Genomic DNA, 18,551 nt, shown 5'->3' with positions numbered 1-18,551 from the left:
AGGATTAGGGAGTAGTCGAGGGAAAGTCCTACAGGTTAGCGACCTAACCTCTCACGTTACATCATTGTGTAATAGAGTTAACTGCAGGGAAGTAATAGCCGATAAACCTGCGATGACTTGCTCGTCAAATTTTTTGCAGACACATACAAGCTGGCATCTAAAACAAAATGACAGCATTTACGTCCGCCCTGTCTTCAAAAGGGGGGGGGGGGGAATTGACACTCAAGCTTTTCAGAGCGGAGTTAGCTGGAGGCCTCAGCAGGCGTCACTGCCGCACGTGCGGCTTCTATCCAGGCTTCTATTCTGAGTGGCCCTCTGGGTGCGGGTGACATGCATGTCCTTGTTAATATTTAGAAAAGAGGTTTTCTGGCTATGGCCTACTTGAGTTCAAATGAGAGAAAATGGAGAGAGGGAGCCATGAGTGGTGTTTATATTAGTGAGTGCACCCAGAGACACTCACATGGTTAAACACTACAGAGTGGACCACAGTGAAATATGTGCCGTTTTCAATCCACTCCGTTCATACAGGCAGCGGTGGGCAAAGTGCCATATTTTCATACTTTAGTTTGCAGCCAGGCATGTTCTGAAATACAATTCAGCTGACCCGTAAGTAACACACGAGAGCATATGCTTGTGCTCTCCTTCTCTTTCTGTAACTCGCGTGCGCACAGTCGTACCTTGGCAGCGTGTCTGTGCCAGCGCAGGTGCTCCGTGAAGCTGTCAAAGCTGACGTAGTAGGTTTGACTCTGAGGCCCCGCCGAGCTAAAAGCCAGGCAGTGATTGTGCTTCTTCACCTCCTCCACCTGCATCAAGACACACACACACGGGGAAAAGGAAGAGAAAGGAATTGAACTCATTTTGTTGTGATTTTTTTTAAATTTATTTATGTTTTATTTCTTATTTATTTATTGCTATTGTAAGTGCTAGTATTATTATTTTTTTTACATTATTATTATTATCTATGTTATTATTTCTTGTCTGTATAAGTGGTTTTCCATGTGTTTCTTTTTTTGTTGTTGTTGCTACGTCTTATTGTTGGAATTGTCAGTGTGTGTGGGAAGGTGGGATGGGGTGGGTTGATTAATAAGAAATGTGTAAATTTGTAGGTTTTCTTGTTCCAAAATCTTAGAAAATGAAAATAAAATATATTAAAAAAAAGAAACACACAGGGGAGATAACACCGTCTGGAATACTAACATCTTTTGACCACCAAATGAATATAAACGATTACCTCCATGCTTAAGTAAAGTAAGAGCTGAAATATGTGTCAATGGTTTTGATTCTGTTGGAAACTACATTTTAATCAAAGGACAATAAATGTGTTTCGAAGCGCTTCCTCTTCAAGAACAAAAACGTTTAATGACTTGTGAAAATACATAACGCTTGCATGATCATAAACACGTGTGTGTCGTGCCAGAAGAAGTGTGCAGGAAGACAATCAGAGTCACACACACACACACACACACTCCAGCACATGTTCTCTGTGAATGAATGGCTGAGTAGTTATGGTGTATGACTCCATGTCTAACACGCATGCACGCACACAAACTCGCCTGACACAGACAGATGCAGAAGCAGCGTGTGCACGAATGGCTGACTAGAGGTCAAGTGCTGTGTGTGTGAAATGTTTATAAAGTGGGTGTGGTCAGGGTACACGGAGCGTCCTCTGTGCCGGGGGTGGCCTTGCAGGAATAAAGTTCCATAAAGTAGTAAAAGGACAAAGGTCGTATTTTTTTAGCATTAAAGCCACTCTTAACTGTGAGCTCAAAATGGACAAAAACAATCCCTGCAGATTACTACAAACATTTGATCTCAGAAAAGAAAAACATCTCTTTGACTTTGGGCTAATATAACATAGCATATCATTACTGGATGTCTCATTGAAGGACAAACAAACAGACGTTGAGGGTGAAATGTCGTAAAGGACAAACTTCACTGCAGCTGCATTTACAGAGGGAAATAAAAGGGACTTAATCAGGTCATGTTATGAGTTTATGATCCCAAGCATTCATTACATAACGACGTTACAGTAAAGAGGAGGGAGAGAACAGAATGAGATCGCGCGAGAGCTGCGTGTCACACGTACCTTTCCTCCAATGAGCGGCAGGATGTGCATCTTCCCGGTCTGACTCTCCTTGACGGAGGAGACGATGAGGCAGGTGCCGCAGAGGATGACCTGCCGTCTGGTCCAGCGGTTGACCGGTAGCTGGAGCTTCCCTTTCCGGACGTTGTACGTCCCTGACAGCTGGACCCGCTCTGAGCTCTCGATGCTTTGGGGCTTCCCTGGAGCAACAAAAAAAAAAAAAGAGAGAGAGAGATTGTATCTAGTTAGCACAGAAGCTTTGACCTCAATACAGGTCTCTTCAATTATTTGGTAGCGTTTGAGGAAAGAATGAGGGTGATGATGAAGGCTGAAAGCTCTTGCCAGACTGTACTTTAATGCTAATCTCAGCAGAAGAACGATGACAGCTCGAGCATGCTGATGTTCAGAGGGTGTGATACTTTTTTTTATTTTTTTATGTTCTACTTCTAAAGCAACCAAGCTGGCATGCTGATGAGGCCACAGGAGGATGCTGTGTTGGATGAATCCGAACCTTTAGCTAATGTTAGGATAATTATGACAACTGTATCCTATCCGAGGGACAGGAATATGTTAATTAAGTTCATTACAGTGCATTTACTACAGTTGAACAAATGACTACATCAGAGGGGCTGTGTCATTCTGGTGCATCATGAGGGAACCATGTACTGTATGTCTGCAGAAGAAAAGGTGGGATGCATTGAATAGAGGTCGAGGTCTATTGCTAGGTTATTTTGAGTTAGCGGTGGTGCTCAATTTATGGGCTCGTTAGACACTTTGTTAATGGGGGGGGGGAGACATTTCTCTACACTACTTATGTTAGGATATATTAGTGTGGACAGCTGCTTCTGTGTTCAAAATGTAAGTTTAAAACGGATCTCTAAGCCAGCATCTGAATAATGCAACAGAAGAAGAACTGTAGCCACAGTGGTTGGCAGAAGTGCTGTCAACACAAAACCATCGTGACACAAGGTTAGCAGCATCATTTAAAGACAATTAGCGTCTTGTTAGCCACTCTCGTCCTACTTGTGCACATTAAACTCAACAGTCTGGATGTGGATTTACTGCAGCTATGTATTAATGGAGGACGTTATTTTAATATCAGGTGCACCCGCCATCGTTTCTGAGCTACCCTTTTTTTTTTTTTTCAGTTTTACCCATCTGTGTAGCTCTCCTCCACTGCCTGTTTCCCTTCGCTTCACCCACCAGCCTGCCAAACCTGACAGTCAGGCTGCTTTATCAGGCGTTGTGTCAGCCAGGCTGCCTTATCGTTCTGTCTAAACAGCCACCTGCTTTCCGTCTACATACACCTCCGCAAAAACCTCCTCCCCTCCCCCCCTTCAGTTCCAACTACCTGTCCGGCTGTGTAGCTTTCGGTTTCTCCATCCCATCTACGGTTGTGTTTTTAGATATTCTGCTCGATTCACGACGGTGGAGAAGAAGTTTCCCTTTCCAAGCGGGCAGATGGCCTCCGAAAAAAGTCTCTCATATTGTGGCCTACCGTGACCTCTCCACCTCCGTCTTGCAGCGTGTCTTTTCACACGTTGTTTCAGTTGCCTCCAGACTTAAACAGCAGGGACAGGGAGGGCAGTTAAACAGAGGAGGAAAGAGTTGAGTATGGGTTGAGCAAGTGCGAAACGAGCAAATGCTCCCGTGGCTTTAAATAATTCAGGCGTTTCACATGCCGACTGTAAGTCGCACACAGCCGAGTGCTCCGCTGCGTATACTTCTCTCACCCATCACACTCAGCAGAGTTTTCAAACGTTCGAAGCTGAGGTCTGCTTATGTAAGGTGAACCCTGAGGTCATAACAATGCATTTAAAAGTCTCTCTCCAGACTGCAACTAACATAAACACTGATATATAGAGTTATACATAAAAGAGGCAATCATAACATTCAAAAAAAAAAAAAAAAAAAAAATACAAATCTGCACAGCCACTGAGCGCTGACCTTTCCTTTGAGCTGCGGGCTAATCTTATGTTCACGGCAGAATCAATAGAATAGTCTGCAAGAGGACATTTGCTTTGACCAAACGTTAAGTGTGTAACATAACACACTTTTGTTCAGTGTTGATCATGAGTCATGTTTGACTACAAAAAAAAAAAAAAAAGTGTCTGCGTGTACTCAGCAGAAGAGACGACGCAGCACGCTGAGAGGAGCAGCAACCTCTGGGCAGATGTGCATGAAAGGACGCAGAAGCCATCTTGCTCCTTGGATCTTTTTTTGAAAAGGTAGAGTGACTGAGTTGAACAAGTTCCACCTATCCAGCAACATAAATAAGAAGCGTGTGACCACACACTTCACATGTATTCCACATGAAAAGGTAGTCAATAGAAATCAGACTTGCAAAATAACAATGAAATGTAACATCCACTTGTGTCCAGACTTCTGAAACACAAGAAGGCGTTTCATGAATGTAATGTGCATTTAGGCACGAGGACTATTAATAGATCTGCCTCAAGGCAATGGCAACTTTAATTTGGTCCAACAATATCAAATGGAGCTCGCAGTGCACAAAGCTTTAAAGCTCTGAAGGATATAATGGAACAGATATTGAGTGTCACGTAAGCACATCTCTCTTGATTCATTTCTCTCTCTGGCAGCGCGCCTCGACTCCACAGCAGCAGCAATCAAAAGCTGGCAATCCTACATTAGGGATTAATAAGGATAAATATGTTTTAATGAGCCATCAGCACATGAAAGGAAACTGTTACGTTACACGTTATGTTCTTAAATTATTCCAAAAGGTTTGGGATTTTGCTGAAATCGCATTTTTCTAATACAAGTCGAGGACTTTTTGGGTGTCTCACGATTCGACTGCGTTTCGATTCTTGGGGTCACGATCGGGTTCAGGATCGTTTTTTTTTCCGCTTCAAAATGATTCAGGATTCATTGATCCATGGATTCAAAGTCTATGAATGAGTTCTTCAGGATCAGCTGCAGTCAGTCTGTGAGACTGGCTGGATTTCTTGCTGCTCTACTTGGCATTTAACCGAGTTAAAGACATTAGCACTTGGTAGGGAGTGAGTGATTAGCCCCCCAAAAAAAGATAAAAAAAAAGAAAGAAAAAGTTATGGACTGATTTTTAACCTGAGGAGTCAATTCTCAAATTTTTACATAAAATCAATTTTTACAGCACCTCTAAACAAAAGTATAAATGAATGAATGAAGACTATGCACACACTGTAGATCTACACTTTGATTTAATTGCACTCTGAAAACAAGTGGAGAGAGAGAGAGAGGAGTAAACACTGTCGCGGGTTTCATCTCTCTTTAAAGGGTCATCATTCACATCCACTCCACATGAGCTGCTATTAAATGACTGTGTCGTTGTGACAATGTGTAACCTTGTGCGTGGAGGCTGGCTGGCAGCAAAAGGATGAATGTTTTATTTTAGGAAAGACGTGAAGAAGAAAGAGGAGTACGCTGCCTTATGAGGTTTGTATTTAAAAAAAAACAGTACGTCTCATTTTTACAGTTTCTCATCATGGGAGTGTTTCCCCACACAGCGAGTGATGAAAGGTAGGTTGGTAAAACAAAGAGCATAGGATAACGAATGAGAGCTCAACGTGAGCTCAGACTTAAGATCAGGTTAAGAGGAAACACAGCCGAGGAGGGAAGATAAGGAAGATGAGATACAGAAGCTGTCGGTGGAGTTTAAATTGTCATTTTAAAAGAGCTCTCAAAGCAGCCTTTAAGTTTCTAAATAAAATAAGTGATAACATCTTGTTTGCATTTAGATTTCCTTGAAGGTTAAAGCTTCTTCTTCATGTGTTCTAGGTGGAGTATTAGTTTACCAAAAAAACAAAAAAAACAAAACAACTCAGAACAAAAAATGATATATGAAGGAAAAACAGGTTCAGGGGATTCCTGGATGAGGGTTAGTCTCTCCCAGTGTCTTACTGGGAGGGGGAACAAATTATTCACAAGCTTTTAGCCTCAATATGTCACATGGGCATATTCCTAGTATTTTTAGTCCTTTGTTGGAATGTGCTCCTTCCCACACGAGCATATGCACAAACACACACACACACACACACACACACACACAATCCTCCTACTCCTCGCCTTGCTGACATCTACACACACACGCACGCACACACACACACACACACACACACACACACACACACAGACACAGTGACAGTGATTAACCATCTCCATATGCGCATCCATCTAATTGCCCCCCATTGAATGTTGATAGACCAAAAACAGCGAGCGACTCGGCAGAGCGAGAACAATACAGACAGACTGAGTGGGCTGCTTCAGCGGCGAGAGAAGTTTAGAGAAGTGTCTCTCCTGTGTGGATGCTGCCGCTTACAACCCATGGCGCACGGACGTGGGATGACGGCATGGAGGCTAATGTTTCAGTCTGGCCGTAGGAATGCGTATTGGAGGAAGCAGGGGGAGATGGGTGGGACTCCCACCTGAGCTTCCTGTTTACAGGGAGGGGGGGGGGGAGCAGGATCTCTCAGTGACAAGCCACTGCAGCGAGGAAATTACAAGAGACAAGTTGCTCTATTCCCAAAATATTCCACAGGCAGCCTACACCAGAAATATTTCGAGCAACGCTGGTGTTAGTCATGGTGGTCATCCCATCATCTGAGGGTGATGTGAATTTAAAAATAATAGACAGGCACTGCAAGGTGGGTGTGTTCTTGTGCAGAAGTCTATTCTTGGACCTTCTGTGTGTAGGAGCAGGAGTACTACAGTGTGTGTGTGTGTGTGTGTGTGTGTGTGGGTGTGTGGGTGTGTGTGGGTGTTTGTGATGGTTACTGGAGATGGCTTCCTTCCTTTTTTCCCCGAGCTCAGAAAAAAAGTGTTTCCGCTTCACATGAAGCTCCAATTGCCATTTGTGCGCACCCAAACACACAGGCCTACACACACACACACACACACACACACACGTCAATTCACAAAGCATTTCACTCGCAATGCTTACAACTAATGCTGCAGACACTTATTCGGTGACACATTCTGTGACCCAAACGTCAACACGGGCAGAGCTTTGTCAAAAACGCATCATCTTAAAAGTGAAAGCCCGCGATGAACATCGGACTGGTGCAAGCCTCGAACTCCATCTTATCAAAGGTGTCAAGAAGGCTTCTGAACATAACTGACCTTTGCTTTTGATCGAACGCCAATCACTTTGTTTCTCTATCATCTCCTGAGTGTCTCTGAGGCGTTCCAGCATACGTCGTTGCTTCACAGAGCAGGACTCACTACGCCACAATAGACTTTGTTGTCGCCTTTCACTTGAGTCTAAACTCGTCTTTGACTCAAGTGTCGACCCCCTGACCCCTGTGTCAGCGCTCTGTCCTGTTGCCTTTGTGTCTCTCACAGCTCAGGTTGCGCTTCAGGTAGAAAAAGGGGGCGGAGCCATTTCATTTGAGGTCCCTCGTCAACACTTACTGCGGCTCGCGGTCTTTGTTAAGCCTCCACAACGCTGCACACTTCCCCCATCACAATCCCCACTGGTCTTTACTTTGATTAGGATGTTTCGCTTTAGTTTTCAATAAATTATTCAAATCACTTGACAACTGTGTGTGCTCTCCCTGTTGTGTGACACACTGAAACATAAAAACAACACATGTGTAAACATTACTTAACAATAATTAACTGCGAGTAAACAGTACAACGCAGTTTGTTAATCAGGTAAATAAGTGTCCAGATTTGACTTTATGATAAAAGGACATGTGCAGTTATGATAGACTCACTTCACAGGGGTGCTACAAACTGAAACATGCTGTTGAATGCAGCACGTCTGACTGCAGGGAAATGTCATGCATAAGCCTGCAAAGACAAACTATTACGAATGCTACCAAGATCCATGCTTCTTAATGATGAGCTGTTACAATTTGCATATATATATATATATATATATAAAAGAACTGTTTGACAATCTATTTTAAACAGCAGGGGGTATTGTGTATTTCAGTTTTTAGCCTGTGAAACAAATAGTACGCCCACAATATTCATGCAGATTTGTAACCGCTGCTGTCTGTGGTGCATCCTCAATAAAACATCTCCAAATATCGAGACGGTATGTGTGGTGAAGTTTTTTTTTGCAGGCGACTCCTGTTTGCTTCATGTCATTGTAAGAATTCTGAGAAAACACTTCCAATTTGAAGATGCTGAGCTGCATCCAGCTTGCCCCGCCGCCCCTGTCATCTATCATTGTTAGTGATCAGCAGCACCCGAGGCTGACCTCCCATCATCCTCCTCCTCCTATTTAACAGATGACATCCACACTTCTTTCTTCTGGCTCTTCCCAGTAATAACAAGGCCGGTTAATCATGCTGCCCTGCTGAATGCAATCTGACATCAGCACACCTCCGCTACAGGACCGGGCACGCCGTACCGTAGGGCATCCACGACCCACATAAGTCACAGTGGAGCACAAGCATGCGTAAGTTGATCGCCTGCCCCTTCTATAGGACGTGACAGATGTGAGGCTTCGGATGGGCAAGTCTGCAGGACTTATAAATGCTTCTAAGCTGATACTGGGGTCTTTGGTATCTGTTGTTTTTGCTTCATTTTAAATGTATCTGCACAGAAGCATCTGATTAAAGAACTGTTGGGGGGGGGAGCAGGCTATCATAGAGTAATATGTTTGAAGATACAAGGTTTAAAAGTGAAGACAAGCGTTGAGGTAAGTCGGTGGAGAAGAGATCTAGAAATAGATTAGTTAAGACAGAGAGATGCCAGATGTTACTCCGAGACACAAATAGCTGCACTGTCAGTGTCCTCCATACGCACGACAACGTCGAAATGCATCCACATAAAGATGTGTGTTTGCAGGCGAGGGGAAGGATGGCGCCTCCCCACATCGGATCCACTTTGCCTCTTCACCCCGAATCGCTCAAAACCCCCCCCCCCCCTTTTCCCCCCCCCCGCTGCCACTCTCCACCTCGTGGCAGCCGATTCATCTGCGGATGATTTCAGGTCATTCCCTCAGATCCAAAGTGACAGGAAGTTTTAAGCGCGCTGTCCTCTCAGGCAGCACCTGGCAAGTTTTGCCAGAAGGTGTCAAAGGTCACAGCGGGTGAGAGGCAGCACACCTCAGTGCTCCGCGTCCTGCGTCTAGAATCCACTCTACCTCCCTCTCCTATCACAACCGCGCACGTGTTGAGCTGTGAATATGAGGCAGGAAAAAAAAAAAAAACTCCACACGGAGTTTGGGGAAGGGGCCATTTAGACGTCACAGTTTCACAGATTCTGCAAACGAGTGACGCTTAATTAGAAGCTTCTTAATGCTACAAACATCCCCGCTAAAGGTTCCCAGATGTTCCCAGCACAAAACGGTCCACAGAGATAGAAAAGGGAGGGGTGTCTCCCCCCCTCTGGGGCTGCGGAGGTGTTGATGTGTGAAATGTGTCAAGCTGTCCTTTGTGTAAAAGTGATAAGATGATGAGGTGCGCGTTTGCAGTGGAAATAATTGAGATGCTCATGCCTTATCGCAGTGGAGCCCCATTAGCTCGGTTGAAGTGTGTGAACGTGTTCTTTACTTTGATACAAACATGGACTAAACCTATGGTACATATATATATACAGTACCTGTCTTGCTGTGGAGAAACGTTGGATGTTAGGTCAAAGACCGTTACATAAGGAAGCGAAGCCTGCTCGTGGAAGCTGCTGTACTCGCTGGATGGGCTGCTGTGATAAAAAGAGTCATGTAAATTACGCTTGGATACTTCGTCGGTAAACCTATTCTGTTCCTGAGGTCAAAAGTCAAAGTTATAAAAGTCAAAACAACCAAACAAGGACGGACTGTTAGACCAGTGCTGCGTCATTGGATCGTTGGCTTCAATGGTTGCGACACTGGACTGACAATTTGGCAAAAAGTACCTGACACAAACCAAGCAGAATGCAAAAAACGAGCGCCTTTTGTCTCGGCCAAAAAAAGTTGCACTCGAACACACCGCAAAGGCTACAGCTGACGGCTAACTACCACGTACGTTCCGAGTATGCATGAGAGGCAATAACTCTCCATGCCAGCAGGTGGCAGTCGTCTCTGATTGTCATTTCAAAAAGGTGAAACCGGGATAGGACGAGAAAGAACGCCGATAAATAACCACTCGTAAAATCAGCACAAATGTGAATAATGTTGGATAAAAAGTTGAAAATGGCGCTGGCGTTGTCAGCTCCTGGTTTTTTATTCGTAGAACAAGAACAGAGGAGGCGCTCCTGTTTTTCTTCCCGTTCACTGGCTGTCCTGTTTCACTTAGCTGAACAGCCAATCAGAGAGACTCCTACCCCCAACCGCGCCTGCGACTGCCGAAACCGATTCAACATGTGGAATCGGCCAAGAAAGGCCAACTGGGGAAGACGGGGAGGGCATTGCTGGACACACCGCAAAAACTAGGGTGACAACCGCTCACCGACGGACCGATGGGCGAAGGTCTCCTTGGTGTGTCTCCACACCACCCTTTAGGATTATTAATAACTCCAAATGTTCCACATGGCTAATAAGCAAATATAAGCATGTTAATGTTTACCAGCCTGAGCATCAACATGTTAGCACAGAGCACACACGCTCGTCTGCTTATTCTTAGTATTTAGCTCTTCAGCATTCATTTGACGTCTCATCTCGCCGTGTCTTAAGCTCCATATCTGTAACTTTTAATGAGATCTGGAGCTAACGCTAATGAGGACAGCTGCGTCCTGATGTTCTTTGTTTGTTCACACACATTTGGGAAGTCAATTTCACAACATAAGCAGAATAATAATAGAGTCAACTCATCTGTGAAGTCAACAGCACAATGATGAGAAGTAGTGTGTAAACTCTGCCGTGATTGGACCACACCAAAAGCATTGGATAGAGATACGCTGGATGAGCATTTATTTATCCATCCATGTCTCCGCTTGCTTTCATTATCTCTTTAATTAATAAAACAATCAAACGTGATTGAACTGTGATGCGTTTTAGATGGGCACAGTCGAGGGTTAGAGTACAGACTTGTAATCATCTCTAATGTGCTAAAGTGTGTTAAGGGAGTCCCAGAAAAAAATCCCAGCAGGAAGAGCCGAGCGACACTGCTGTCTATTATCAGACGCTGATCATCCTTCAGCTTAAACAGCTGGGTTAAAGTGTCCATTCTTCTTCGCACCCTCCATGTCTGTGTGTGTTGTGATGTAGCATTAAGGAGCAAACAAGGGGCTGGGGGGGGGGGGGGGGGGGGGGGGTGAGTTGCCATGGCGCAGATGACCATGAGGTGTCCCTTCATTCCTGGAGAGAGACGGTGTAGAAGATAATGAACGGTTTAATGGATGCCCTCCAAGTCTGATAGCTCACCTCTCTCATTCATGTCAGCAGGAAGGACACAATCAGACACACATACAGACACTACACACACACACACACACAAAAAAACAACTCTCCTTTCTCTCTCTCTGAGTCCAGTGGAACACATCCTGAATGCAAATGAGGTCACACCCTGCAATATCTTCCCCATCAAACCATTATTACCCTTTGCCCCCTGGGGAGAAGGCAACCAAACAGCCCGCTGCTGTAAAAGGCTTTATACGACTCTGGTTACCAGGTCACGGCATTACCTGCATCCAGCACCTGTGAGGGCAGTGAAGAGATGCATTCAAGCAGGGGGATGACCTGAAGCTGGATTTGTAGTGTTTTCTGTAATGTTGAATTACCCCCCCCCCCCCCCGACTAGAATTTGACCCACTTGCTCGCTCAGTAGTTCTTCTGCATTTTTAATTTCCGGAGGTGACTTCATGCGCGGCAGAAGACTCGCTCCGCTTCCTGTCTCCTCTCGTCAGGTGGTGTTGACGCTCATACGAAAGCCGATTGAAATATGTTATCGTGATAAAGGATGCGGATGACGGCTGGAACGAGGAAGCACACCCCCTTAAGTGAAGGATGCTGCAGCATCCTTCATCAGCTGCGCCGTCGTTCTCACCACCTACTGCACTGTGAACACGGTCCATCATGTAATGAAATCAATATGAGCCAAAAATAGAATCCAGATGCAGCAGACGGAGGGTGGGTGGGTGGGGGGGAGGGCTTAGGATCCCAGGTGTTTGCCATCAATTTAGAAAAAAAAAAAAAAAAATTCTCCAGTGATTCCCTCTGTCAGTGAAGGGGTGGGATGCTGACGTACTTGGATGTGTGTGCTCCCTCTCTCGACTCCCCCCCCTCTTCACCGCTCCACTCCTGCTGCTGTTATGTAATGAGTGTGTGTTACGAAACCTTACATTGGAAGCCCACTGATCAGCTAGCTATGAGTACACACACACATGCGGTCTGGGGATGGTCCCCCCCCCCCCCCCCCCCCCCGATCCCCCCTCTCCTCTCCCCTGACTGTTTGGAAGCGAATGGAAATGTTGCCACAAAACGTATGTTTGCTCATGTACGCATTACAGTGTGTGCACGTTACGAATGTATTTAAAAACATGGGAATGTTCACGAGGCGGCAGAAAGCACGCGGAGCTCGCCAATGAATTATTAAGTATGTTTGTTGGCGAGCGTGTATAAAACACACTTGTAAAGAGTACAGGAAAAAAAATAATGAGGTCCATGGATGCGTGCTGCAGTTCAAGCGTGAATATTGGGAGTTATAATGGTGAAGAAAGAACTATGGCGAGAGAGAGAGAGAGAGAGAGAGAGAGAGGGGGGGGGGGGGTGAACATACGGGGAGGTGCATGTGAAGGAAAAGGAGAAGAATCAGCCAAAGCGTAGATCGGTGAGGAAGAAGCGAAGGGGAATAGTCAAGTATAGATGAAACTAAACAGGCAGGAGAGAAATAATCAGCTAGAGGCTCATCATGTCACCTCAGGCTGACAGACTCAGGAGAGAGAGGGAGCTGTGAGGAGAGGTGAGCTAATCTCAGTCCGCCATAAATAAGAGAAACTGACAACATACTCGAAGAGAGACTCAAGAACTGACTCGTGTTTTTCAGCTTTTTACACTCACAGGTTAAAGACTGGCTGACTTCAAGATCTGACTTATTGGACTTTTAAAAATCCTGAAGATTTTCAAAATAATTAGTTAGTAGTTTACTATTTATGGCTTGTATGTTTTCTGTTGGAGCACTTCCATTTTGTGCATGCTCATCAGCTACTTCTGTGCGTCAGACATATTGAATTGACGTTGGCGTTCACACTGGATTTCAATGGCCTGCACATGCATATGGGATCCACGGGGAAACAAGTCATGCGTGTACATGAGCATATAGGAAAAGACAGGAGGTTGCACATGCATACATTTCACACATCTGTGACACATATGTTGCATAATCTACTATGAAGAGAAAATAGAAGGGATTGGGTCGAGCTCAGCTGCAAAGATTTATGAACAAAATTTATGTTAGGCAGGTTTCTCTTCTGCCTCTGCCGTGTGTGTGTGTGTGTGTGTCACCCCCTTTTGCCAGTTTCGGTCCCCAGTGATCAATAAAGATCTCATTTACAAACAGGACTGTGCATGTTTTCTTACTGCCAAGATTCCGTGGCATGACCACGAGCAACCACAAGAGTTGCCAAATCAACCAGAACTGAAACTTGGAATTTGGAAGATTTATATCCTGTTTGTGCGTCTTTTTTTTTTCCCCCGCCTTTTTTGCACGTTAGAAAAAGGGTTTGGTGTCACATTTAAAACGCCTATACTGACAAAATGCCAGCACATTTGAATTGTGATACACCTTTGTTTACATGTGAACGGCAAAGACACACATTATAGTCGCGGATTCAAGACTGAGCACTTATCATCACCGGAGTTTGTGTGGAGCTGAAGGAACAAGACAGTGTTCTTTTAAGTGAGAGCTCCTTTAAATAAGCAATCAGTTCCCATTTTCCAAATGCTAACTCTAAAAAAAAAAAATCATGTCTCCATCCTGTGTGATCTCCTTCCAGTACAAAAAAAACAGGGTCAGCTGCATGTTTCGCGGCGATCCTCGTCCTCAGGCTGACGGCTCACCAGCAGGCCATGAATGTGTGAGGAACAAACAGGGAGGCCGAGCTCTCGCACATAATAAGGCGAGCCTGTACACGTGTGGACTGAGTTAGTGTTGTGTGATAGTAAACTGGCAGGAGAGCCGGGGTGGTTGGGTTATGTAATGAGTCTCTGACTCGCTTACACACACACTCACAGGTTATGGACACAAAGGTTTCAACTATGTGTGTGTGCATATTTTAATGTTCCACAATGCAAGAACGAATATCAGCTGAGTTTCTCCTACTTATCTTCCTCCACTAGTTATTTCTCTGAAGTACAGAAGGGAAGTCTCATCATCCACACGTTCTAACTCTTTTCTTTCCACTTTCTTTCTGCTCGGATTTACATATTGAGTGGTTAAATGTGTCCCCGCTTGCAGGGAATATCCATTTCTAGCCCAGCTAAGTCACGACCTGACCTCTCTTTCTTCACACCTTTAAAAAGCGCCAGCCTTCCTTTGAAATATGTCAGCACGGGCTCCATCCTGCTTAAGTGTCCTTACGTAGCACTGAAGGCTCGGGGTTACTGCTCTGAAGGAGATCATTCTTTCTGTCCCAAAGAGGAAGAGCAGAGAAAAAAAAAAAAGGAACTGGAAAAAAAACAAAAGCAAAAACAGGACAGAAAATGGAGCACCTTTAGTATTAATGTCCTGGCACACCCTCATCTTTTTGGCCCCGCCCACAGGTCTCAACATTGCCAGAGGTACCTGCAGTGTGTCCTCAGCACAGCTTGTGCCATCACGTTCAAGGATACAGTGTTGACAGCTACGGGTCACTGCAGTCCAGGCACAGGGTGGCACACACACACACACACACACACACACACACACACACACACACACACACACACACACACACACACACACACACACACACACACACACACGCACACGCACACGCACACGCACACGCACACGCACACACACACACACACACACACACACTCATGAATGATGCAGCACTGGCCGTCAGTCCTAAGGCTCCCACACCAATACATGAGCACACATAATCAGGTTTGATCACGGCCTATGTATGCAATGACACAAAGGCGGGCCCACAGCCTGCAGAGGGAGACGCAAATTAAAGTAACAAAAAAAAAAGCCAAAGCCCTAAAAAGCCAAAGCGCAGGACTGAAGTGTTTGTTTACTTCAGTTCTGTGATTCTCAACTTCTATCGCGCTTCAACTCTTCACTTCTTTTAATATCTGTTCAACATTATTCAACTTTCTTCTTCTTTTATCCCGCTGTCAATCCCTTCTGTGGTCAAATTCCTTCCATTCACCGATAATATTCCATGATGCTGCTGGATCTTACATGACCCACGATGCAACATGTTACTTGAGTGTGGAAAAAGGATGCAAACTCCAAAGCTCTGTTTAGTGAGGATTTAAAGATCGTTTTGTTTTTTGTTGGAAGACTTAAAAAAGGTGCATCTTGTTCCACGTATCTAAGTAAGAACTACTGGCACTCTGGTCTTAGTTTGTTGTTTGATGGCCTCACAGTAGACTTAACGCATCTTCAAAAATCGAGCCTCTCAATTGGCTAGATTTGCTTCTTCCCAGTTCTACATCTACATGATGACTTACAAATGTTGTAGTTCATTTCTCACATTTCTGACAAGTTGGAATGTTTATGGTGTATATATTATTCTTAGTTTTTATATTTTTACATTTTTAGTGCTTTTCTACTTTGTATTCCACGTGATATTATTTTCTTTCTATCTATCTATCTATCTATCTATCTATCTATCTATCTATCTATCTATCTATCTATCTATCTATCTATCTGGGGAGGATTTCATTTGAAAATGTATTTCTGCTTGTTCAAAGACAAAAGGATAAATAAAAAGAGGAATTATGACTAACAATGGTCCAATTGAATCCAATATACTGTCACTGCAAGAACAGCTGAGATGAGACACAAAGCCATCAAACCGGCGAGATCAGAGAAAGATGATTATAACGCTGCGCACATCTTTTGAAGATTCACCAGGATCTCGTGAGAACTATCCGGAACACGTTATTATCTCATAACTGGAGACACTGGTCGCTCATCAGCGGCGTCACTGTGTCACTTCAGCCTACGCATTCTGTCACTCAGCGGTTGCTAATGGCCTGTATACAGCAGCAGCAGCCTGTCTCTGCAGCGCTCTATACAGCTCTGATAAAGAGGAGTGAATGGGGACTGTATGGGAGATGTGTCAAACTAGGGGAGGGAGAGAGAGAGAGAGAGAGAGAGAGAGAGAGAGAGAGAGAGAGAGAGAGAGAGAGCAGGGCATTGTTGTCTTAAGCACCAGTGCAATAACACCCCTCACAAACACAAAGGCTCAGGCTTACCCACCTAGCACCCCCCCCCCCCTCCCTCCACCATGGAAGCGCATCAGAGGAGGGTGAAACGTGAGAGCCATCTGACAACACCTCCCTCTGATAGCGAGGCTAAAAAGGCGAGATGAGACACTAATTGGTAAAGCAGTGAGGGTTTGATGTTGCAAAAAAAAAAAAAAAAAAAAGTTCAGTGTGAGGTGAGTGAGTGTGCATGCATACACATGCACAATGGGTGTGTAAATGTTTCTCTTTTAATGTGTACGTGAGTGATTAATTAGCTCCGAGGGACTCCCGCCTGTTTGTCGCTCTGGGTTTCCCTGTTCGTTTGTACCGATGCATTAATAATGGCCGTCGTTGACAGAAACAAAGCTGGAACATTTTACGTTCACAGCTTGCCACATTCAATCCCTTCTTCTTCTTTTTTTTTTTATCTATCCACACAAGAATCTCACAGTCCCTTTAAAAAGATCATGATCACTGTCGATACATGACTTTAATCGAAGCTCCACAGTCAATTACAGAGCAGACAGATAGAGACAGAGAAAGTGTCACTCGCCCCCCTACAGGATGGATACTTTATTGATCCAGAGGGGAATTCAAGGCTTAACAATATTCAGAAAAACTCCATACAGAGAAACTCGAGGGTGTCGAAGCAGTCGCCTTTCTTCTGTGAAGCGACCGCTGAGTGCTAACAGCAGCTCGGAGAGTCCAACATTTTAATCATGAAACTATTATTATTTCAAATGTCACCAAAAAGCAAAATGAGCTGACTGGAAGTATTGATTAAACCAACTTTCTTTCTGTATATTCAGCAAGGCCCTCCAGCACTTCTAATCTTACTTAATGTCAGTGCGTCCCTAGCCTATATAATGTAATGCAAAACAATCGAGACTAAACAGAGAGCTACATCCCCAGTCTCCAAGCACGGAAGTCCATTTGAAGGAGACTTTTTTTTTTAAAGGTCAGACAATATCAAAACCGCGAGAGATAATGGGGTGAATTGTTTACACAACTGTTTACGCAGCACTCGATGAGACGAGACACAATGATATTTGCAGAATTCTAGCGCAGCATGGTGAAAATGCCTTTTTATGTGTGACCTTTGTCAGAGTGTGCTTTATGCAGATTTAATTACCTCATTTTGCTCAACTCAAACTTCAAGCTCCAGTTATGAGGGGATTTATTAAATATTTCGAAGCCAATGGAGCAAAGTCCCAAAAATGCTAACCTGCCTTTAACACACATTCATATCCAACGAAGTGCAACTTAGTTATCTGCGTCTGTGGCATGAGTGACGCGGTGACACACGGGGCCTGACACAGAAGGAAGGGGGGGAAAAAAAGGTAACTCCTTGTTTCCCCTTGAGGCAAAGGTGTCATTTTGTGCTGTGAGCATGTGCTAGCAATCGACATATAGACAGACTCCAGAGTAGAGAGAAAGGCAGAGTTAAGTAGGCGGTGGCAGTGTTTTCAAAGACGCGCTCCTAGAATAGCAGTGGAGTGAGCTGGAGACTGGATGATAAACCAGATCAGCCTACTGTACTGTAATATTGTGTGTGTGTGTGTGTGTGTGTGTGTGTGTGTGTGTGTGTGCGACTGGTGGGATGAATCTTTTTAGCTTCTGTCTGAACTTGTTTTACTCATACACACTGCTATGAGAGAATAGTATTCGTGCCATTTGATTTCCAACGCACCACACTGTTTTAAGATCTGGAGCGATGGACGGTGTTTGGTGCCGATTCCTGTGAATCACCATCACGCCTTATGCATCCAAGAAAGTGCTTTTACAGAAGCAGCGTGTGGTGACACCATTTACATCACCAAATTATTAGCACAATGAAGGGCGCTCAAGCTACTTTCAAGTTTTCCCTGAGGGGCGCTGACACTCTGATAAGTACACTTTTGTTATTGTCTGTACTTAACCTCCAATGAAATTCATTATAAGAGGCTATGAAGGACTCCAGTAGCTTAGCTAAATCTGGCAGGCAGCCATTGGGATGCTTCTGGTTTAGGAGATTTTTTTTTTTTATTAAAAGCCAGCCGTGGTGATGCATTCCTTTTGTTAGTGGAAAAAAAGCTGGAGTGTAATAAGGAGAGTGCAAGCAATAATAAAGGTAAACAATGAGCTTTAATATTACTGGTTCAGCTAGTCTGCTAAGCTACAAAGCATTAAATGTGACTCTGCAGGACACTGGTTGCCTTC

The 18,551-nt window shown here is 44.4% G+C and overlaps 1 protein-coding gene across 1 annotated transcript in view; it reads right to left on the bottom strand.

Annotated features, from left to right (window-relative positions):
• Window positions 1-18,551, bottom strand: part of phlpp1 (PH domain and leucine rich repeat protein phosphatase 1) — a 45,422-nt gene that overhangs the window by 15,296 nt on the left and 11,575 nt on the right. Inside the window, exons 2-3 of the mRNA XM_079347705.1 lie at window positions 2,087-2,283; window positions 678-803 (exon numbers count right to left, since the gene is read on the bottom strand). Of these exons, the coding sequence (XP_079203831.1) occupies window positions 678-803; window positions 2,087-2,283 (323 nt within the window). The remainder of the gene's footprint in view (window positions 1-677; window positions 804-2,086; window positions 2,284-18,551) is intronic.

Source organism: Symphodus melops, assembly GCF_947650265.1.
Source record: "Symphodus melops genome assembly, chromosome: 7".
NCBI lineage: Eukaryota > Metazoa > Chordata > Actinopteri > Labriformes > Labridae > Symphodus > Symphodus melops.
Note: the sequence above shows the minus strand (reverse complement) of the source record. Positions and strands in the feature narration are given on the sequence as shown.